The 24,541-nt window shown below is 41.6% G+C and overlaps 1 protein-coding gene across 10 annotated transcripts in view; it reads right to left on the reverse strand.

The window, feature by feature from the left end:
• Positions 1–24,541, reverse strand: part of TJP2 (tight junction protein 2) — a 117,539-nt gene that overhangs the window by 40,959 nt on the left and 52,039 nt on the right. For 4 of the 10 annotated variants that reach the window (XM_073878107.1, XM_025891676.2, XM_025891675.2 and 1 more), the window contains exon 1: positions 4,218–4,304. The exons of the other annotated variants lie outside the window; for them this stretch is intronic. In XM_073878107.1, the coding sequence (XP_073734208.1) occupies positions 4,218–4,289 (72 nt within the window). In that variant the 5' untranslated portion in view covers positions 4,290–4,304. Of the gene's footprint in view, positions 1–4,217; positions 4,305–24,541 lie in introns of those variants that run through there. 10 annotated transcript variants of the gene reach the window in all.

The raw sequence follows: 24,541 nt of genomic DNA on the forward strand, positions 1-24,541 counted from the left end.
CACTGAGTTAAATCTACTTAAGTTTTCTGTGGTAACCACTATAGGAATACTTACAGTAAGTACATAACTTCCAACATAGCAGAGGGAAAAATGAAACAAAAAACCAAAGTCAATCCAAAAAAGGCAAAAGGGGAAATTTAGAAAAAACAGCACAAATATAAAACATAAACTAGAATATAGATGAATATAAAAAAGTAATCACAATAAATATAGGCAGACTGTAAGGATGGATTAAAAACAAAGAAGGTGCAGCTGTTTAATTATTTTAGAGAGAGTATGAGTGAACAGGTGGGAGGGCGCAGAGGGAAAATGAGAGAGAGAACCATAAGCAGGCTCCATGCCCAATGTGGAACCCAAGGCAGGGCTCAATCTCATGACCCTGATACCATGACCTAACCCGAAATCAAGAGTCTGATGCCTAACCGACTGAGCCACCCGGGTACCCCCAGCTACGTTTTTTAATAGGAAATTTCTAAAACATAAGGACACAAAGAAATATAATTATATAAATAAAAGGCCTTACTAATACACAAATTAAAATAATTTAAGAAAAACTAGTGGTTTCAAAAAAAATAAATGGGCGCCTGGGTGGCTCAGTCATTAAGAGTCTGCCTTCGGCTCAGGTCGTGGTCCCAGGGTCCTGGGATCAAGCCCCGCATCGGGCTCCCTGCTCCACGGGAAGCTGGCTTCTCCCTCTCCCACTCCCACTGCTTGTGTTCCCTCTCTCGCTCTGTCTTTCTCTGTCAAAAAAATAAAATCTTAAAAAAAAATTATCATTTAGCCAAATGAATGAGTTGCTACAAAACTTTATTTTTTAAATGTTTCCCAAGTAGAATGAACCTGGCTTTTGAAATTCACTGTTCCTCCATAATGAGATTATACTATCTATGTATTCCTATGCTGCCCACGGGAGTAAATTTTTTTTTTAAGATTTATTTATTTATTTATTTGAGTGAGAGCTGAGTGAGTGAGAGAGAACCCAAGTCGGGGGGCGGGGAGGGAGTTAGAGGCAGAGGGAGATGCAAGCTCCCCGCTGAGCAGGGAGCCCAGGTGGGGCTCGATCCCAAGACCTGAGCCACAGGCAGACGCTTAACCAACTGAGCCACCCAGGCACCCTTGCCCACAGGAGTAATTTAAATTAGATTTATCAGAAAGAGAATTAAACCCCTATTCCTACCACCACCACCCCAACAGGGCTGAACTAAGTATTTATCAATCAGACCTTGCCAGGTGTCCAAAGAGTTCACCAACTTGTATGAACTAATCAGATTATAAGTGGCTTCTTCCTTACCTAGGGTTAGTGGGCTGTGACATAAACTATTAACTACTTAAACATAATATTAAAAGAATATATATTCTGTTACAGTAAGTGATGAATTTAAAACCTTATTTTTTAAAGGTGAGGAAACTGAAGTAAAAATACATTTTAATAGCTCTTTTGAAAGCTATTAATATATACCATAACCGTGTACTTACTGGCCCACAGAACTATGACTTTTTATGAAGGTCTGAGAGAAAACCCTTCATTCACTCGCTCACTTAGTCATTCATTCATTCATTCAAAAATGTTTACTAAGCTCCAAGCATGTGATTTGTGGCCCTTTTGATACACTGGCAAATTAAAAAACACCAAAGCCCGTGGAGTGTTTACAAACCATGTTGTGCCCAAAAAGAAAATCACTGAGGGTCTTCCTGCCTCATCTATCTAAATACCTTTTGGAAAACAAAGAGCACCCCACACAGTCACACATTCCTCAGAACATCATCTCTGGGGATATCCCCCAGGGACAGGCTGCCAGCACAGCAGCTTAGCTGAGGGCTTCAGCTCATGCCTCTCAAACTGGGCCACTGGGCTTGGGCCCCACCCAACCTGTGCTGGGCTATGCCCAGATCCCAGAAATGCTATCAATATTCAGACACTCTCTGCATGAAAGCCAGCAGGCTGCTGTTTAGCTCTGAGGAGCTTTACATACAGGACCCCAGGAAGGACTCACATGTATCAGAGTCAAAGACACACATACTCCATGCTGCAATGATTTCTCTCCGGGACAGAGGCCCGAGGGGAATGTATGAATAAGTGACGAGGATACACACAAAGAGCATTCACAGCAGCAACATTCTCAACAGCCAAAACCTGGAAACAACCCAAATACCTATCAAGAGCTGAAGAGACAAATAAATTGTAATATATTATTAAAATGCAATATACTGTAATGAAAAATTAGAGCCACACATACCACAACACAGATGCAACTCAAACAGAATGTTGGGTGAAAAACATCCTAGAAGAATGTGCAGAGCGTGATACCATTTTTATATAGTTCAGAAAGCAAACAGTGTTTCACAATGTGAACATGTTCAGCACTACTGCACTGTGCACTCAAAAATAGTTAAGATGCTGGGGCGCCTGGATGGCTCAGTAGGTTAAGTGTCGTCTTTGGCTCAGGCTCAGGTCACCATCCTGGACTCCCGGGGCCGGGCCCCGCATGCGGCTTCCTGCTCAGCAGAGAGCCTGCTTTCTCCCCCTGCCCCTCACACCACTCGTACTCTCTCTTTCTTGCTCTCTCTCAAATAAATCTCTAAAAATAAAAAAAATTAAAAAATAGAGAATAGTTAAGATGCTAAGTTTCATGTTCTGTGGGTTTGGTTTTTTTTTTTTTTTTTAACCACAATAAAACGCAAACAAAACTAATTTTTTCTTTAAGGATATTTTGTTTAGGGATGCATATGTGTATGTGTGTGGTAAAACTATGAAGAAAAAAAAAGCAAGGGAATGAAAACCACAAACTTCAGGATGAAGTGATCTGGGGAAGAGGCAGAGAAAGGATTTTGTATCCATCTTGGTGAGGCTCCATGGGTGTGCATGATGGGCTCAAGGTCACGAGTTTTGTTTTATAACTCGGCTCTGTGATTTAGACACATAATTCCTTTATGTGCCCTAAACATTTTATAAGTTCCAAAAACGGGAGGGGGGCATATGAGTTAACATCAAGGTGTACCCGATTCCTAGACAGGGACATTATACCAAATATTTTTTAAGCCCAGACTTTGCAAAGTAAAATTAGCAGAAGAAAGTGTGATCACTCGAATGGAAAAGGGAAAGAGGGTGGTGGTAATAATTTGAGAGATGCATGGAAGGCAGGCGAGGGAGAGATCATTTAGCTCTAGGGGAGCAGTGGGGTGCACAACTCCCTGGTCTCCTTTCCACCCCAGTCAACACCCCATGCACCAGGAGCATCTTCAGTGTGCTTCTCCCCAGTCCCTCCTTACTTTCACTTTTCATGTAAATTGTGTTAATTATAACTCCTCTGATATTATAACGAGTCATTCCTAGACATCATGGAAAGTTAAAGGGAGCTAATTTTCTACAATAAATAAACTCTATTTAACAGTAAGGTATTTACATAAAGAATGAAGAGAAAGGGACAAAGACAAATAGTTAAATTTGATCTGTCTTTTTAAAATGTCCTCAAGTTGTTTCTTCCCTCCGAAACATCTTGGCCAAACAGGTAAAATCCTACATTTTACATAAACATGTTAAAAACCAACCAGAAGGCAGATAACCAAAAGTCTTCACTGCCTCTACTCCCCCAAGAGGCAACTAACTTTTAGGCTTTTGGTCCACAAATTGCTGCTTCCCAGAGATGGAGGCCATAGCTAAAGCTAAAGATTATTCAAACTCAGCCCATTAAGGGAGCTGCCTGATAAAAACCCCAAGCCATAAAAGTAAACATATTACAGTAGTACTTACCGTTCAGATTCTAAGAGGAAAAAAAGAACATGTGAGAAACTGTTTCCTATATTTTAGGAACCTAGATATAAGAATAAAGATTTCTGTAGAACAAGGAAGCAAAAAGTTTTACCCCAAAACAAGAAATTCCCAAACTCAAACATCTTCTACGAGGCAGTAAAATTAAGTCATTCCCAGGAAGCAACACAGTGCTTGCAGACTCCCAACACATGGAAAACAGCAGCCTTTGATTCCTAAGTCCCATAAGAGGCTATCAGTTTCACACGTCTGTTAAAAATAAGCCAAGTATTTTTAAAACCCACCACTGACCACACGCTACATGTCACAATTTGTTACTGAAAGCTTCCAGAAGCGCAAATAAATCCGAAGAGAAAGAAGTCACTGTGAGACAGCTTTTGCTCCCCAACCATTTCACACAAAGAAAAGCTGGGAAAGAAAAGGGGGGGGAGCTTGCAGAGGGACTCACATGGCCTTTCAATCTCCCAAACTTTTTAACAGCCTGGATCCACATCCTCTGGAGGACCTGAGCAGTCTTCATAGCCTCTGGAGATTAATCAGCCAGGCCACTGCCTACACCCCAGGCTGCTCACCCATTGCCATCACTCCACGTGGTTATGTAAGACAGATACAATAGTGGCCCACATTCCCAGCAAATCCTGTTGTCATCTCGCACAGTGACACATCCATACAGCAGGGATGCCGGAACGCTTTGAAAAGCACCACTTGTGAGGAAAATAAGAAAGCAGTCGGGATTTATACCACTTGAACAGCTTTCTTTCCCACCCTCTCTCCCGTGCAAGGGAAGGGAACGAGAGAATCGGAGCAAATATTCCTGTTAGACATACTGAGTGACTCAGTATCAAAGTAGAAATTATTAAGCAAATAGGACATTTTGGAGCAAAACTTTGGAAATGAACATTTAGAGAAGTGTTTATTTATACAGACCCTCCCGTACACACATACACAAAAGGTATAAACTGGCTAGAAAGTTTCAGGTGAATGGAATTGCTAAATGTTACACAGAAATTAAAGGCCTGAAGATAAGATGTTTCACATCCTTGGAGATAAAGAGGTCTGTAGGCGGGAGGAAGCCTGGAGCTAACTGGGGGACAGAGTGCTCACTCAGCAGAGTTTTCTCTTCTCCCTAACCTTTCTGTAAATTTAGCAGATAAAAGAGTAACAAAGAGCGGTACCATCTGTTTCTGTTTTTACCCATGGTGGGGGTGGGGGAGAGTGGAAAAGTACATTTTAGGTTTTTGGAACATCTAGAAAAGACTTTATGGGATGTCTGGGGTTTCAAGTTGGGTTTGGGATTTCAGAAGCATGGTCTTGGCGATCCAGTCATCATTCTTGCCACTACTCTATATGTTACACCAAGGGTTCACACCACGTAGTTTGTAAATGTGAAGAGTGCACCCTCGGAACCGTTTGATAAATATGGACCATGAGATGGAGACCACAGAGGAAACAACATGATGCAGAGGCAGAAACCAAAGCTATAAAGGCAGAAGATCTGGGGTGCAGTCTCTGTTCTGTCACTTAGCTGTGGGGCCTTGGATAAAGGGTCTCCTTCTTCACAAAATGGAGAGAATACCACTTACACTTCAGAGGGCCACCATCAGCCTGAAATGAAATACCCTCTACAAAGGGCACATGCTGAAGAGGCACTCGAAAATGTTCATGTCTCTCCCTTAAGCTCTTCATAAGCATTAGAACAGCAAAATAGGGTAGGAAATGAATAAAAGTTTGCTTCAAATATTACACCGAGAAAGGCAGGAAGTACAACGCCCAGTACTCAGCTGGGCTGTGCAAATGGAGGCAAGCTCCCTACACACCAGCCAGGCTCATCCCAGGGCTCACTGGCTCACTGGGCCCCTGGAGCAGAGAAGCACAAGAACCTAGGCAAGGAAGGCAGACACAAGCGATTCCCTCCTTGACTCTTGTCAGTCTTCCCGAAAATACTTGAGCTTCCCTGATGAGGAAATAAATACTTCTTTCCCTAATTTATGCATACTGCCCAGAATTCACAGGCATCCTACCACTTAAGAATTCCAGATTCTTGAATAGTGATTTCCAGACGTCACAGTTTCTGCCCTAATTCCTTTAATTGTGCTAAAAAAAAAGCATAACAAAATTACCATTTTAATCATTTCTAAGTGTACAGTTCAGTAGTGTTAAGTACTTCACATTGTTGTGCATCCAGTCTCCACGACTCATCGTGGAAGACAGAAATGCTACACCGTTAAACAACTCCCCACTGCCCCCTCCTCCCAGCCCTTGGTAACTACCATTATAATACTTTCTGTTCCTATCAATCCGACTACTAGATATTGCACATAAGTGGAGTCTTACAGTATTTGGTTTTTTGTGTGGGGCATACTTAGCATAACATTTTCAATGTTCATTCTTGTAGCATGTGTCAGAATTTCCTTCCTTTTTAAGACTGAATAATATTCCATTGTATGTGTATTCAACATTCTGTTTATCCAGTCATCCATGGATGAACACGTGGGTTACTCTCACCTCTTGGCTATGGTGAACGATGCCACTGTGGAATATGGAGATGCAAATACACTATCACTAATTCTTTACTCATTCCCTCAGCAAATGTTTACCAAGTGCAGCCTATTAGACTCTGAGGATGAAATGATATAGATACGGCACTGGGGGGGCACCTGGCTGGCTCGCCTGGAAGAGCATGCAACTCTTAATCTCGGGGTTGTGAGATCGAGCCCCTCGTTGGGCACAGAGATTATTGAATGAATGAATGAATGGATGGATGGATGGATGGATAAATAAAAAGCATGGCATTTAGAGATACGTCACTGCCCTCGGGAAGCTTGGCAGGAGTCAGCACCTGACCGGCAGGGGGAGGTTCCCCTAAGCAAGTGACACTGAGATGAGGTCTGAAGAATGAACGGGATTGGGGCAAGGGTAGAGTTGTGCAGGATGCACACAACAGCACAGAGCAAAGGCCCTGAAAAAGACAGTGGTGTAGAGAGTGGCCATTGGCACCACTGCAGCCTTTCCCTAGAAGTTGTTCTACCGGGGGCATCAAAAGGACATTTTGTGGCAGAACAGCTGCCTCAAAGAAAAGATCAAGTTTAGCAATTTACCTTCCTAAAGATTTCTAACCTCCATATTCATATATTCGAGAAACATTTCCTGAACAGCGGCCTGTGGCCTGAAAGGCAAATTACCCAAAGTCACTGTGCAAGGCAGTCACAGTCCAGTAAGGAAGTAGGACAGTAAGCAGTAACAACGGCTCAGTGCTACTTTCTGCCACAGCAGATGAAGATAAAGCCTCACTGTCCACGCTGGTGGGAGACAAGCCAAGTCCTTCCCTCACAGGAAGGATTTTAATGGGAAGAAGGAACAATAATAAACAAATAAACATATATTATAATCGCAGGAGCAGTAAGTGCCATTGGCTGTAACACTGGAAAGCACTAATCCTAAAAAAATCGGAGCCGTTCTCCAAGGAGAGGGTACAAAGACCCTGACGTAAGAAAGAATCTCATTATGTTCAAGGAAGAAAAAAGGCCATGTGGGGCTGGAGCAAGGTGAGTGATGAGGTAATAGCAGTTACAAAGAGCATACCCCTCTACTGCCTCACGAAATTGGTCTTATTTTAATGGTTGTGAAGGATTTAGTAAAAATCACAATCGCTGGGCACAATTTCAAGACACCTATCAAAGAAGTAAGCAGTAACCACTTTTTCCCAGGGAAGGCAGAAAATGAGCTCCAGTCTCTTTTCCTAAAATGACTAATTTTTAAAATTATAAACCAAATCCTTGGCTTTGGGCCACTTGCCTGTGGTCTCTCAAAGTAAACCCTTTCTTACAGCAGTAAATTAGTCAGCAGTGAATTAAGCAAGTCTTCAAGTAATTTTTGGTTTACTAATAAAAATCGTCCAACGTTTATTCCACAAGTATTTCACTTTCTGATGGGATAACAAGGCAATCCCACACACCTGGTCCAAGCTCAGCTCCCCACACATTCTACAGCTCTTGACCCTCACTTCACAGCTCCAGAGGCTAAATGCTCACAGGCAACAGTGAAAACCGTGGGCACAACGTGCTCACAGCACACACCGTACAATGTTTACAGTTAAGAAAAAAGTAACATACACAAGTTACAAGAGGGCTTCCTGAAAGGTCATCAGAATTCATATGATTAGATTCTAGGCCCACTGTTGAAAGGTACCAGAGTTACTGAGGTTTTTTTTCAACCCCATCACCCTTTATTTACCTAAGGGAAAAGTTTAGTCTGCATTAAAAGAAAGAAAGAATTGGGAGACAATGATGGTATGCTAGGGGACCCAACTGTTGTTTAGAAAGCAGCTCTGCTGAAATGTAAAGAGCAATGAACCTAGACTCCAAGAAGACACTTACAACCAAGACTCTGACCCTCCAACCCACCCACGACCTTGGGCACACAGTGAATTCTGTTGCCACTTGATACAAATAAGGAGTAAGAGTATCCTTGTCTACTTCTTAGGGTGAAATGAAGCAAACTCCTGTGGAAAGCACTCTATAAAATCCGGGCCAACAAACCTCCAAGTGGGAGACAGGGTCTTCATAAATATAGCCCTGGAAATGGCAGCCATATAATGTTAAGTAAGAGCTTTGTAGGCCATCACACACACCTGGTCCAAGCTCAGCTCCCCACATATTCTACAAGCTCTGTGACCTTGAGCAGCTCACTTGGTGAGGCTCAGGTGCCTCATCTGTACAATAGGGCACACAATGTCTCCCCTATTATAAACTCTGTAAGGACCGAAAGAAGCAGCATTTGGAAAAGCCTTGCTCAGGGCTCATCACAGAATTAGCGCTCTCAATAAAGGTACCCACCAAAGGCCCTGCAGCAACAATATAACAAGATCCCTCCCAAATAAGAATTGCCTGTTTTCTGTCTCCTGGAAGAGCGCAGTCTAATAGTTACGAACATATCATGGAATCCAAGAGAACTGGAAGTATATGTCCACACAAAAACTTGTACATCAATGTTCATAGCAGCATTATTGATAACAGCAAAAAAGTGAAAATAATCCACATGACTATCAGTCGATAAATGGGTAAGCAAAATGTGGTCTATCCATACAACGGACTAGTGTTCGGCCATAATAAGGAATGAAGTCCCAATACACGGTGTGACATAGATGAATCTTGTAAAGAGTTTAAGATGTCAGAGAGATGCAAAAAGACGAATACTGTATATGATTCCATTTATGTAAAATGTCCAGAAGAGGCAAATCCAGAGACCAAAGTAGATCGGTGGTTGCCTAGGAGTAGCTATTCAGGGAGAAATGGGGTGATTTAACTAAGGGATGTGTGAGTTATTTTTTGATGATAAAGATGTTCTAAAATGAATATGGTGGTAGATGCACAATTCTGTGAATATATTAAAAACTACTGAATTGTACACTTTTATTGTATGGTATGTGAATTATATCTCAAAAGAAGTTTTTTGTTTTTTTTTTAAAGGGATGCATAATGGATTCCATAATCAGAAAGTGGAGATTCTGGTCTCTACTGCACACCACTTAATTCAGGCAAATTACATTAACTTGTCTTTGCCTCAGTTTCCCCAACTGTAAACCTTTCTAAGGTTGTTATGAGAATTTAATTAGACAATGCATGTAGAGAACTCAGGGTAGTGCATGACACATTGTAAATGCTCCATTATTTCTAGCTATTAGCAATATCATAATTATTAGACTCATCTTACAGAAAAGAAGACTTAAGTCAGAGAAGTAAAGTAACCTGCTCAAGTTCATACAAGTAAAAGGTAGCAGAGGACAGATTCTAACCCAGGTCAGTGTGGCTGCAAAGCCTGTATCCTTTCCACTGAAGAACGCTGCCTCTTTCCCTGTACACCGATAGAGCCTTTCAGTTCCTGGCCTTTCAGTCAAAAAAAAAAAAAAAAAAGAAGCAGCAGCAGCCATGGTGTTGGTGCTTGGGCACCAGACCAGTGATAGATCCAGTCCCTCTAAGCCTGACAGTCATTTCCAAGTAGTTGGTCTGGGTCCAGTCAACCTGGCTCAGCCAACTCTTCCAAGTGACTGTAGAACCCTGGTGACTTGGGAAGGAGAGGGTGCAGGAAGGGAACCGGGTCAGACTTTATTTCTGGCTCTTTCAATGGCCAGCTAAGTATAAATTCCTTAGGGCTTCACCTCTGTGAACACATGTGTAAACCAGGGGACCTAAAACATATCATTACTCACTGAATATTACAAAGTGCCAGACACTGTGCTAAGTGTTTAATGGCTGCTAACCATTAAACAGTCAAAAAGCCCAATTCCTCCCTTTTTACTTAGAAAATATAAGGTCTGATGAGCCATGAAACAAAGAATTGATAAGTTGGACTTCATTAAAATTACAAACTTCTCTCTGTGAATGACAATGAAGAGACTAACCAAAAACTAGTAGGAGAAAATACTTGCAAAGATGTCTAATAAAGAATGATTATCAGACAAATATATACGAAAAACTCAATAATAAAACTGATTAAAAAACAGACCAAAGACCTTAACAGACATCCCACCAAAGATCCAAAGATGGCAAATAAGTATATGAAAAGATGTTTAACATCATATGTCATCAGGGATATGCAAATTAAAGAGATACCACTACACATATTAGAAGTGCCAAAATCTGGAACAATGACAACACCAAATGCAGTGCGGATGCAGAGCAATAGGATCTGGCAAGAATGCAAAATGGTACAGCCACTCTGGAAGACAGTGTGGTGGTTTCCTTAAAAACCAAACATACTCTTGGCGCCTGGCTGACTCAATCGGTGGCACCTGTGACTCTTGATCTTGGGGTTTTGAGTTCGAGCTCCATGTTGGGTGGAGAGATTACTAAAGATAAAATCTTTAAAAAAATAAAAAATGAAACATACTCTTATCACACAATCCAGCAGATGTGCTCCTTGGTATTTACCCAAAAGAGTTATAAACTTATGTCCAAACAAAAACAGATGTTTACAGCACCTTTATTGAGAACTGCCAAAACTTGGAAGCAACCAAGATGTCTTCAGGTGAATGGATGAATAAACATGTGATGCATCTCGACAATGGAATATTACTGAGCACTAAAAAGAAATGAGCTTTCAAGCCATGAAAAGACATGGAAGAAACTTAATGCATATTACTAAGTGAAAAAAGCCAATCTGACAAGGTGATATCCTGTTTGATTCAAACTATATGGCATTCTGGAAAAGGAAAACTATGAAAACAATAAAATGATCAGTGGTTGTCAGGGTTATTGGGAAGAAGAGAAAATAGGCAGAGCACAGAGTATATTTTTAGAGCAGTAAAAATACTCTTATGATACCATAATGACAGGTACATGTCATTATACATTTGTCCAAATCCACAGAATGTACAACACCAGAAGTGAACTGTAACGTAAACTATGGACTTCGGGTGGTAATGATGTGTCAGTGTAGGTTCATCAACTGTAACAAACATACCACTTTGGTGGGGAATACTGATGATATAAGGCTTTTACCCTGTGTAGGGGCAGGGGGTATATGGGAAATCTCTGTACCTTCCCCTCAGTTTTGCTGTGAATCTTAAACTGCTCTAAAAAAAAAAAAATTAAACCTTAATTAAAAGAAATATATATATATATATATATATATGAAAAACCGGAAATATTAAGGAACTTACAGTTCCACAACTAGTAGGTGGCTGGTCACAATCTGAGTCCAGATCTGCACAAGTCCAATTTTAATAAGACATGAGGGGGGAAAAAAATCAGATTAATTACATTTCAGACCTCTATGTTCATAGTTCTGATACACTGAGCTATGAAGTATAATTGTAATTTAAACAGACCACCCTTATTTGTAATTACATAGAAACCATTAATAAGCTAAAAAGGAAGGTGCTCATTTGGCAACAGGGACAAAGGCCTGTCTACTCTATGATTTTGAATGTGACTAAGCACCTAACAACATTAAAACACAACTTCACTTAAAAAAAAACATACATACATACAAACCACCACCCCATGACAGGTACCAAGATAAAGAAAATTATAAACTGCTTTGTCAAAAGGCATGTTAGAAAACCAATTATTAGAGTGCTCAGCTAAATCCTGATAGCAGGGTTGGCCCTAATGAAATACAGAATAAACTGTCCCTCCCAGACCCAAGGCACAATCAGAGAGAGGGTGGCTCACACAGAAGAGTGACGCGATGCTTCCACCACATATCAATATCCCTGGTTAATTCCCAGAAAGCCGTAAGCCTTACAGAGTCTGAAGCCTCAAAGACAAGCCTTTTCTATCAGAATTGGGAAATAAATGCAGGAACTTAAAAGACCTCATGTTTAGATACTGTATTGCTAACACTTGGGAGCTTATTAGAAATGCTGAATCCTGGGGCGCCTGGGTGGCTCAGGTCCTGATCCCGAGGTCCTGGGATCAAGTCCCGTGTGAGCGGAGAGCCCACTTCTCCCTCTCCCTCCCCTCTCGTGCTCTCTCTCGCTCTCTCTCATAAATAAATAAAATCTTAAAAAAAATGCTGAATCCCAAAGCCCTACCTTGGACCTGTTGAAAAGAATATGTATTTTACCAAGAGCCCCCATGTGATTAACGCACACACAAGTCAGAGAAGTTTTGGTCTAACAGTTCTCCAACAGAACTGAGCTGTAACGACAATGTTCTGTACCTGTATTGCCCAATATGGTAGCCACCAGCCACATCTGGCTATTGAGCTTTTGAAATGCGGCTACTGCAATTAAGAAACTAAATGTTTAACTTAAATTTATAAATAGCCACATTTAGCATGTAATTTGTTAACCGTATCCCTAGCAGTCATTTAATGTTTCCATCTTTTTTTTTTGGCTACTATAACAAATACTGTGGCAAAACTGGAGTGCATGGAGCCCTCTCCATATTTTATAGTATTTCTGAATTGAACACCACAAACATTTCCAAGCATCTTCATATGTACTGACCCATTACTTTTAAAAGAAGTTCCAGCAATTCAAAGTGCTGTATCAAAATGAGTCAAATGCCATGTTTTTTAAATGCCATTTTGAGGAGAAAAAAGAAAAATACTACTTATTTACAGAAACAGTACTTGCTTTCATACTTTAAGGATTCTTTTTGGTAACCTTTGAAGTTTTCCTGCAAGGGGTGCCTGGGTGGCTCAGTTGGTTAAGCGACTGCCTTCGGCTCAGGTCATGATCCTGGAGTCCCGGGATCGAGTCCCACATCGGGCTTCCTGCTCAGCAAGGAGTCTGCTTCTCCCTCTGACCCTCTTCCCTCTCATGCTTTCTATCTCTCATTCTCTCTCTCTCTCAAATAAATAAAATCTTAAAAAAAAAGATATATATAGGGGCGCCTGGGTAGCTCAGTTAGTTAAGCGACTGCCTTCGGCTCAGGTCATGATCCTGGAGTCCCGGGATCGAGTCCCGCATCGGGCTCCCTGCTCGGCGGGGAGTCTGCTTCTCCCTCTGACCCTCTTCCCTCTCGTGCTCTCTATCTCTCATTCTCTCTCTCTCTCTCTCTCAAATAAATAAATAAAATCTTAAAAAAAAAAAGATATATATAGATATATATATATTGACTGATTGGGGGCGGAGCACAAGCAGGGGGAGCGGCAGGCAGAGGGAGAAGCAGGCTCCCCGCTGTGCAAGGAGCCCAGTGTGGGACTTGATCCCAGGACCCGAGGATCATGACCAAGCCAGAGGCAGATGCTTAACCAACTAAGCCACCCAGGCATCCCAAGCACTGGACTCTTAATTTCAGCTCTATTCATTATCTCAGGGTCATGAGATCAAGCCCTGCATTGGCTCCAGGCTGAGTGTGGAGCCTGCTTAAGATTCTCTCTCCCCCTTCCTTTTGCCCCTCCCCCACTCAGGCATGCACTCTTTTCTTTCTTTCTTTTTTTTTTTAAGATTTTATTTATTTATTTGAGAGAGAGAGAATGAGAGATAGAGAGCACGAGAGGGAAGAGGGTCAGAGGGAGAAGCAGACTCCCTGCTGAGCAGGGAGCCCGATGTGGGACTCGATCCCGGGACTCTAGGATCATGACCTGAGCCGAAGGCAGTCGCTTAACCAACTGAGCCACCCAGGCGCCCCCATGCACTCTTTTCTTTCAAAAAAAAATTCCTTTGAGAAAAAAAGAATGAAAAAAGATTTTTAATTCCTTATGTAGGCATAAGGAAAGATATATAGAAGATAGAAGAAAGATAGAAGAAAAATAACACTTAGTAAAACTTAGTAAATGATACTTGGGGGTTTGGGGTCTTTTTAAAGATTTATTTGAGAAAGAGAAAGAGAAAGAGCAGGGGGAGGGGCAGAGAGAGAAGGAGAAGCAGGCTCCCCGCTGAGCAGGGAGCTCTGTGTAGGGCTCAATTCCAGGACCCAGGGATCATGACCTGAGCCAAAGGCACACACTTAACCCACTGAGCCACCCAGGTGCCCTTTTTTTTAGGTCTTTAGTGGAAACTTATTTTATTAAACTTCCTTTTTTTTTTTACAAGACACATTTTTTGATACTTTGAAAACACTAATTTAAGCAGCTCTCAGTATGAGACATAATTTTGTATTAAACCATTAATCTATTAAGATTTAAAAGCTTACAATTTATGGTTTCAACTGCTATGTATTTATTATACATTTAAAATATCAAACTTGATAACTGAAAGTGTGCTTGAATGGTACATTTAGCTCAGTGTGTATCCACTGCATCGCATGGAATCAGCGGAGAAAAACAACTCTCAGTTGCACTAGAACACACTCCATTAAGGGGAGGGGGCGGCAAAGACCAGAGACAGGAAGGGGAAAGGTGAGGTTTCCTGCATCCACCTCCTGCACCAAGGCAATGTGGGAGACCAAGCCAAGCTATTAAAAATACTGAAAATGCAAATCAGCAAGCCTTACTAACGACTTTGACTTAATAAAACACAGGAGATGTAACTGAATCAAGTTATACAAAAACATTAGGCTTCTCCTAATGTTTCCTTCTCATGACAAATTTATTAAATAAAGGAAAAGTTAAGATGTTTGAAACAGTTTTGTTTCTAAACTTAGAAAAAGATCTCATTCTTTGGTCTGGTATCTTATATGTCATTATTATATAAACTGAGCTAAACTGAGTCCAAAATATAGTGTGCAGACACCCCGTCCCCCACTCTGCACCGGTCCTTTATTGGTGACATGGAAAAATCTCAGATATGGGTCAACATTTTTTTAAATTCTGAAGGCAGCAGTGTTGAGCTCCTCTCAGAAAAATCCATCATTGCCTAGTAACAGAAACTGCTGGTAGAAATTGTATGCGATCTTAAAGCATAAAAAGGCACCCAACATTTCCCTTTTGTGGAACTGGTGATGGTCAGGAAATCAGAAAAGGCCACTGCGTACTAACAGACATAGCCCACTAGGTGGCGCAATGATGCAGAAAAAAGAATGCTTTTCCCTTAAATTTAAAATTTCAAAATAAATGCCATTTAGAGGAAATTAGAAATGAACTTTAATAATTACAATAAAATCCTTCCACTATAGCTTTTATAAGAGGCAAGATAAATTTTGCAAATGGGGGAGCTAAAAAAATAACACTTACCTGTCATTCATTAACATAATAAAAACACTAAAGTGTTTACAATACGTCCTCACCCTACAAAGTTGCTAACCTGGCTCTGAGTGCTGTGGGAAAGTCAAAGGAATTTAAGCCCTCTGGAAAGCAGAAGATAGCACTTTCTAATTGTTAATCACTGGACCTAATTAGTATAGAGGAACATAATTTCTAGATGACAGACCTACAGGAGTTAGTTTCCACGTAAAGGTGGGATCCATTCATTGGTTCATTGGACACATATTTTTCAAGCACCTCTTTCATGCCAGGCTTTGTCCTGAGCACTTGAGATTAAACAACAAGGGTAACACACACAGCCCTGCCTTCAGGGAGCTCACAGACTCATGAGGGTCAATGTAAATCAAGGAGTCAGTCAGCAGCTGCAAAACTAAAGCGCTGACAAGTGCTATGAAGGGAAAGCACACACAGGTCTAGAATAGAAAGGACTGGCCTCTTCAGGAGATGAAGGAAGGCTCTTCTTAGTTACCCTGTGGAAGCAGGGTATGCAGCTCACTGAAGGGCAAACGAGAGACACCACATCTGTGGCACAGAGAGGGAGGCAGGTGGGGAGCCCGGGACTCAGTAAGGATCTTGGTCTCATCTATGAGTGAGTCAAAAGTCTGCGGCAGGTCAATGGCACAGGCAAATGTGTATTTTTATACATTTGAGTCTAAATTCCTAATCTTACTGAGAACCAGAGAAGAAATATAAGTCTGGGTCGACAGCCGCAGCAGGTTACTGCACATGGGAGGGGGAAGGACGATGGCACGGGGCCTGACACCAATTCCACGTGCAGTAGTGGCTCCTCAGGGCAGCTGACGCCAAAGCGTCCGTTCAGGGGCTTAAGCTCCAGCCAAGACCCCCTTCTACTGTGAGGAAAGACTAAAGTGAACTGTAATTTCCAAGCCAGGTCCCAAAGGCATGGTTGCAGGCTTGTTACTGAGGAGCAGGTAAGAAAAAGGGGTCAGGGAAACAGAGTAACACACTAAGCTCTCTAGCTGTTCTACTTCGTAAGTGGCTCAAGTCCCTAGTCTGTCACTAACCAGCTGTTCTATAAGCATCTTGGGTGATTAATACCCATCTCCCAGGGTTTTTGTGAAGACTGAGAATTTTATGTGGGAGCTTTTATAAATACTAAAGTACCACACAAGAGGGGTATTTCCTATATTAAGTAAGGCCCACCCTAAAAAAGGGCAATGTGGCCTAAGTTTAGTAAGATTTAAAAAATAGATTGCATTCAACATTTAAGAGTCTGTGTACCAGGCTCTGCAAACAAAGACCGAACAACATAGGACACAGTCCCCACCCTCCAGGGATGCTTGTTTTTAGGATGTAGGAAGGCCTGGAATAGTACAGAGAACAATGACTGTAAAGCCTTAAGAGCTGAGCGTCAGTCGTCAGTCACTGATAGCAGTCCAAAGCCTTTCCAAATTTCCTAAGCTGAGGGAACGTCATTAACTCCTTTTCTGCACTACATTTCTTCAAGACTTTTAACCCATGAGGACATTTTATTATAATTTTGAAGGTTTCCTTGACAGGTAAGAATGGATTGCTTGGAACTGAAATAGTCAACAATGTAGAAACACAATAAACAGTACTGTCCCAAGGCTGGAATCCAGGGAAAGAAGAACATCCAAAACCCAGACAGAAATGTTTCATCGTAGAGGGACCTTTCAGTTTCATGGCCTTTCTACATCCTAAAAACAAAATGTGCTTTGAAGTATACTTTCTCCACAGTTTCTTGTGCTTATGTTACTGCTTAACTTGGAGGAAGTCTACACTCAAAACTTCTCAACTGGCCCATTATCCATCACCTTCCTGGACTGAAACCAGAAAGCAAACTGGCCCAACCCCTTCTCTCTCGCTTTTCCACAGCCAAGAAGGACGTCAGACAGGAGTGTCCTCATGAAGCGAGAATCTTTCACAAGTCAGCACTGCGACAGGCGTTGTTTCCAGATAGCAGAACGGGTGAGAAGCCCAAACACCCTGCTCCTGAGAGTTCTAAACCATGGCCCAGCCAATGTTTCCTTAAAGGGCCACAAGAGGATATTACATAAATACTTACATAACCAATTTAGAATGTACCCATTTAAAAAGGTAAGAACAAATCTTTGCTAGTAAGTGGGGAAAAATAAAAACAAAAAAACAAAACACAACCAACCAACCAGGCAGTTGACTGTACTCTGCCAACCCCTAGTCTAAACTCATGCAAAATTTAGTAATGGCCTACTGATGTGCAGGTGCCTGTTCAGCAAGACACAATCTTTACCTGCAAGGTGCTCACACCGGTATCGAGACAGGTACACACACTTCCTGATTCTTGCTTTCCTTCACCTTGGTTTTCATTTTAATCTTCAATAAACCTTAGGACTGCCCTTAGCATCCAGTCACTATTGAGGGATAACACTGTTCTGTTTGCTTCTTTACTGTTGTTTTTTTTTTTAATTAATAAGGGGTTAGTTCTGAGTGGGTACGTAATCCGAAAGTTAGGTCAATTCAAAGTGAACTACACTTGGTTTTGGTAGCAATAGAACTTACCTGGTTGTAATTTACCTAAGCTAAATTCTGAACTTGTTCACAATTTCCAATCACATACCACAGGGGAAGCTGGCCTATGATCAAAATCTTGCTTCAGATAATCCTCAAAGTAGATCATTAACTACATGTGTTAGTATTATCAACATTGAGCAAGACACTTTGTGAAGAACTGTGTTAGACAAACAGAAGTAAAAACTTTGGTTCCTGATCTCAAGCTGGAACGCTCTCTGTGCACCCTCAAAAAAAGTAACAAGGATGTGGCACCCACAACCCAAGGCAAAGGCTGCTTTAAAAATCTTTTAGGGACGGGAGGCTCAGTTGGTTAAGCGTCTGCCTTCATCTCAGGTCATGATCCCAAGGTACTGGGATCAAGTCCCGCATCGGGCTCCCTGCTCAGCGGGAGTCTGCTTCTCCCTCTGCTGCTCCCCCTTGCTTATGCGCTCTCTCTCACTCTCTGACAAATAAATAAAATCTTTTAAAAAAAATTTTTTTTTAATTATTTTAAAAAGAGGGCGTAAACACTGGAAGCTTCCATTGTCCACCCTGAAGTCTAACTTAGAATCTGGTCAGAATTATATAGCCAGCATTTGTTGTGGCTGACTGAGCCTAGGGCCAAGAATCAACAGTTCAAATAGTATCAGCCCTACCAGACTGTCCATGGATGCGCATCTTACTCACCAATTCTGGGTTCTGTGGGGAGAGAGCTATGTGGTGAGACAGTGAGGAGGAGAAAAGGCACCCTTAGTAGGATTCTGGGAGGAAATTGGAAAGAAACATCTATAGTTAGAGCCTTCCCAGCTCTTTCTACCCCTTGGGCTGTTTGCTCCAGTTTTCAACATCCTCCTACCCCAGCCTGTCCAAAGGTGAACACATGGCACTCTATAATCTGCTCCACCACCAAAATGCTCTAACTCCAAAATTCCCACTCTATCTTGATCCTAAATCAAAATTTTCACTATATCCATGCATATGGTCTTGGCTACATATTAAAAGAAAACTTAACTGTTCCACTTCACAGCAAGTGTGAGTATCTGCTAGCCTAAACTTCTTGGAGGTATGTGATGTTTTAAAAGATGTACTTTGATCCTCAGGCAACTTATGATGGAATTCTGACCCGTAATAGCCAAATTCCCAAACGCAGCAAGTCTAAGATGTTCTAATTCCACAACCCATGTGCTTTGTAGCCACAAGAAGTTTTTCTTGACATTAACAATTGTGGGTGGTTTTTTTTTTGGGGGGGGGTTGATGGGAGGTTGGTGGGATAACAGTCATTTCTAACTAGAGACTGTGGACTTGAAGAAAGACTCTCACAGACAAGACATATTCTTAATATTTCTATAATAAATTGTGGTTTTAGCTAGTTGTTTATATAATCTACTTCCCCATAAGGCTGTGTCTTACTCATCTGAGTCTTTGAGGTCCCATACAGTAATGAACACAAACAAGTCACTGAAAAATGAAAACATCTCTTAAAAACACTGATATATTACTGTGGGGCGCCTGGATGGCTCAGTCAGTTAAAGCATCCTACTGAGCGTTTCAGCTCAGGGTTGAGAGATCAAGCCCCGCATTAAGCCCCGCACTGGAGAGATCAAGCCCCGCATTAAGCCCCGCACTGGGCTCTGCACTGGGCATGAAGTCAGCTTGAGTTCATACCCCTCCCTCTGCCCCTCCCCCACTCGCACGCATGGGATCTCTCTTAAAAAAAAAAATCGATATATTATTGTTACTAATGATTCCCTGGAGAGAAAAACTTCTATACACTTTCAATGTTTAAACTCCTAAAAATCAACAGAGGGCCTTTAGCTTCTCCTATTATGTCTCTGCCCATCTGATTCTGAAAAGCAGAGGCAGGCAGAGTTGGAAGAACCTACCAGTTTTGAATTAGTCAAGTGGACCTTGGCTCAAATGCCCTGCCTACCACACGAGCTGTGTGACATGGGGCAAAATACTTAACATTTCTGTGCCAGTTTCCTGACCTATTAAATCAGGTTTTAACACCTACCCCCAACTGGGCAGGATTAGTCAGTGAGATCTGCACCAAGGGTCTAACACTGTCAGTCACACGCCTCCTTCCCTCACTTCACTACAGGAAAGTTATGAGAAGTCCAACAGTACAGAGCAAAACCCACGGCATCTCGCTTGGTGTCGTGGGCTCCCTCATGATTAGGCATTTTTCACAAACATCAGGACTTCTGCCGCACACCTGGGAACTGAGCAGAGTGAGCCTGCCCCCAGCATACCCAGAGTAGAAATCAAGGACACAGACTCAGAACTGCTCTACAAGCTCTATGAATGCATATTTTAGATTTGTTGCTCCAGTGATGGAATGTTGCTGTTTCTAACAGTCTCCAAGCCACCTGCAAAATACTTTTTTGCTGGGTTGGGAATATAGTAAGAAAAGGGAGAAAATACACACTCATGCGGATCCCATTTCAGTCCTTTGAGACTTACCTGCTCCACTGTCTTCCTTTCACCTTCCTCCACTGCCTGAGCAACTATGCTGTGTCTGGACTAGGAAAGCAAAGATCTAGACCCGCTCTCAAGAACTCACAATCACCCCCAACACTAACACTGACACCCCTCCCAACACTTGGCAGAACACAGGCCCCGGTGAAAACACCCTTTTTCTGAAAAGATAAACATACACACTGAAATTTAGATTAGATCTACTTGAGGACCTTTTTTGCAGTTCTGTTTCCAAGCATTCATTTTGATTAAGCTCATCCCAATCAAAAAGCTTATGTTACTTCTTAGGAAGATAATGGACTATCCATGTAGCGCGGACTACACAAAGAGAGCCAATATGTCCAACTTGAAACAGATGAAAGAGACAGATATGACAGCACCCCAGTTTCTATGATATTTCACTGCATAAATCATTATCCCAAATATAAAGCCAAAAGAACATGTATGGTAACTATCCAGAGTGATAGGTTAATGCTAGGTTACTACAGTTTTTCAGGACCGTTCATGGCTGGGATATAATCCAATCAGGTCAACATTTATATTTAATCATCCAGTTACACTCAAAGACCACTTGTTTTAGAACAATGCAATTGTTACTTGGGGCGCCTGGGTGGCTCAGTCGTTAAGCATCTGCCTTCGGCTCAGGTCATGATCCCAGGGTCCTGGGATGGAGCCCCGCATCGGGCTCCCTGCTCAGCGGGAAGCCTGCTTCTCCCTCTCCCACTCCCCCTGCTTGTGCTCGCTGTCTCTCTCTCTCTCTGTGTCTCTCTCTGTTAAATAAATAAAATCTTAAAAAAACAAACAAAAAAACCCACAATGCAATTGGTTACCTGGAATTTAGAACTAAGCCCAATGAGCTTTTTACCTCATAGTGACGTGCACTCTTCCTTTGCTCCTGTTCTATTAACAGGTGAGAGATATTCTTTGAGGCAGTACATACTGACTGCAAATATTTCGTGGTAATAAATAGCAAAAACATTGGCAATTTATGTTTTCTGGACAAAGTAAATCATAAACACAATACCTGAACTAACTTTATTTTTAACCCAGTTCTGTTTCTCCACATTTTACAGAAGAAAGGCTCACAAAGAAGTTTATCTCTAAATAAGTGCATAACTAAAATTCCTGAATGTGAGGTTTCAGGACTGAGGAGGGTGATGTGTGATTTCAGCTGCCTCTCTTAATTCCCTAACTTTCGTGGAATATCAGCAGTTCATGCCAGAACTTGGCTTATTTAAAAAAAAAAAAACAAAACTAAAGGCCACTGTCAAATAAAAATAAAGGCTATACTTTACAAAACACACAAAGCAGCACCACAGGGCCCTTCCTGAGGCTGTAATAGTACTAGCTGAAATATTTATAGACACCTGGATCAGAATACATATATATTTATATCATTTTTGTTGAAGGAGTGAATTAGGTCAGTGCCCTTAAGAAGCTCCCCATCAGCTCTCTTTTCTACTCTCCAAACAGTGAAACCCTTTGTCCATTGTATTAACCACTGTAAACTGTTTGGACATCCATTGTTAGCCCTGGCCAACTGGATTAGTCTGGCTAAAAAGAGAGAAAATGGGATTCTGTCAATATATTTCTCACACAATCAAATTTAAGCAAGCTTTGCAAAGAGCCAGCTCATTCTAACTGCTACACCAGTGGCTGAAATGAAGTTACTGGTCACGCTTATCTTGGCATTTAGAATATTTGCGTTCCTCTCACTTCAAATTTTTCTGCAAGGAGCCTTCAGAAGTAGCACTAGAGACAGAAGCCTAAAATAAAATGTTAATCAACAAATCATTTGGCCAGCCCACCTCAAAGCAATAATAGTAAGGTCCCTAGGAAGTAAAAACTTGATTCAATTGATTGAAAATGTTTAAATGTCTCAAGAGCAGTACAGTGCAGCTCACATTTCATAATAAAAGCTAGAAATAGGACAGTCACTATTGCCAAATGTTTTAGTAGACTAGCATGTGCTGTCAGCATGAGATTCTTGGCACCAAACAGGATAAAAATCTAATTTCTTTCCATTTCATTTGTCAAAAGATAAAGACAGAAAAAGGGAGCATCCTTTTTAGCCCACCTATTAACAAGATTTATGTATCACCTTTTACTTTATTAAAAACTAACAAATCAGAATGACTTCAAAAAGAAAACACTCATAAATTTTTATAAAGTATACATCAAAGCAGTGTTCTTAGAATTAAGTCACCTTTCAGTTTCTGTATTAATTGGTAGGCTTGCAAATTATAACTTCTTAAGCTTACTCATAAAGAAAAGTACCTAGAATCACAGATTAGTAGCTGAAGAAGCCGAGGCCCTTCAGAGAAACAATTATGTGACAGGTAGGTCTTACAGCAGCATCCGTCCTCCAGCAGGTGACTGTAAAGTCAAAGGACAGACTCTGAATGTGCATTACAGAAAGCAGTCGTAGGGCTGCTTTGGCAAATGTTCTTACGTAATAATGATGATCCTAGTACGTTACAACCACTGCCACTTAGGTCACCAGTGCCACCCCAGGGGGCATCTATCCCATTTCTTGTTGTCTGGCACTCCTCTTCCCTTACTTCCAGAAACCCCCAGCCCCCTGGCCAACAGGGTGCACTTGTTTAAGATCTAGAAGGAGGAAGGAAAGCAGATGCCGTTTGTTTTCTTTTTTCCCATAGCAGCAGTTGCAGGCGAGGCAAACTTGCCAGACCTGAGCTTTGCACTTTTCACTTAGCTCCCTACCATTTCAGCCACCTCTGGGCTGCAGAGGCTGAGCAAGACCTTGGGGTCCTGGCTCTGCACCACAGCAGCTTTCTAACTTGCTGGGGTGCAAATATGAAAGCCAGTGGTGGGCCCTTGGTTTTTGTCTGTCCAGCCTCTTGTTTTGTAGGCATTAATGCTCTCCATTAAATTCCTTTCTCCTTGAAATAGCTAAAATGGTGTCCCTTTTCCTCACCAAACCCTGACTGATCTGGTACACAGTGCCCATTTTACAGCTGAGAAAAACTGAACATGAAAAAAGTAAATTGCCTGAGGTAAAGCAAGCAAGTGGGAGGACAAAGGATTCACACCCAGGTCTGCCTGACTTCAGGGTGACAGAATGGAAGCCAAACACATCCCTGACATACAACCCAGCAAATCCACTCCTAGGGATTTAGATAAGAGAAATGAGTGCATAAGTCCACAAAGCAAAGTGTGGGTGACTTCCCTAGCAGCTTTAGTCATAATAGGAAAACACAAACAGGCAACAACCAAAATACCCATCAAGAGAAAAATGGATAAACAAACTGATGAACTCACATAAATGGACTACTACTCAGCAACAAACAAGAACTACTGAATCAGATTACAATACGGATGAATCTCACAGAAGTTATGTTGAGCAAAAGAAGCTAGACACAAAATGTTGACTTCATTTATACCAGATCCTCCCAAAGTCAAGCAAAACTATCCCATGGCGAGAGAAGTCAGAAAAGAGGAAGTAGGGTGGTAACAGGAAGAGTAGCAAGAGAGAAGCTTCTACAGTGATGGAAAGTCCTGTTTTTTTATCTAGGTGGTAACCACAGAAGTGAATACATTCATATAAGTGTTCATCCAGCTCTGGAGCCAGATAGTGGTGTCTGCACAATCCTGTGGGTGTACTACATGCCACTGAACTGTACACTTTAAAATGGTTAGAATGGTGGATCTTATGTGCTTTACCACAACAAAAACAAATTTACCAAGCCGTCCATTTGAGATCTGTGCATTTTACTGTTATACTTCATTAAGACACGAGAAAAACAACAATATAAAAAAAGCTTCATTATGAGTAAACAAGTTTGCAAGGACAGACCCTGGATACAACTGTTTCTATGGGAAAATTTTTCTCAGTTTCCTGCACACTTTTTTAATCTCAGTTCTTTGGTAAATTGAGTCCACCTTTCCTGCTTCTTCCTGACTTGGGTAAAGACACCTGCAAACTGTGCACTTAAGCAGTATAAGTGGATTATTTCTCCCAGACCTCTGATTAAAATTCAGATTAGGTCTGCTAGAAAGAAGGCCACTGGTATTCCAGATGAACCCAGCGCCTCTTTATTTCAGTGTGTCGCCGTTTGCCTGTTTTTAGACTCCAACAATAACACCAGAAGGAAAAGCACAAATGTTTCCAGTTCCATTTCTGGAAAATCTCAATGGGTGTCTAAGATGCCACAAATCTCTCTCCTC

This window comes from Callorhinus ursinus, unplaced genomic scaffold (assembly GCF_003265705.2).
Source record: "Callorhinus ursinus isolate GAN/ISIS: 27379988/994484 unplaced genomic scaffold, GSC_fseal_2.0 scaffold28, whole genome shotgun sequence".
NCBI lineage: Eukaryota > Metazoa > Chordata > Mammalia > Carnivora > Otariidae > Callorhinus > Callorhinus ursinus.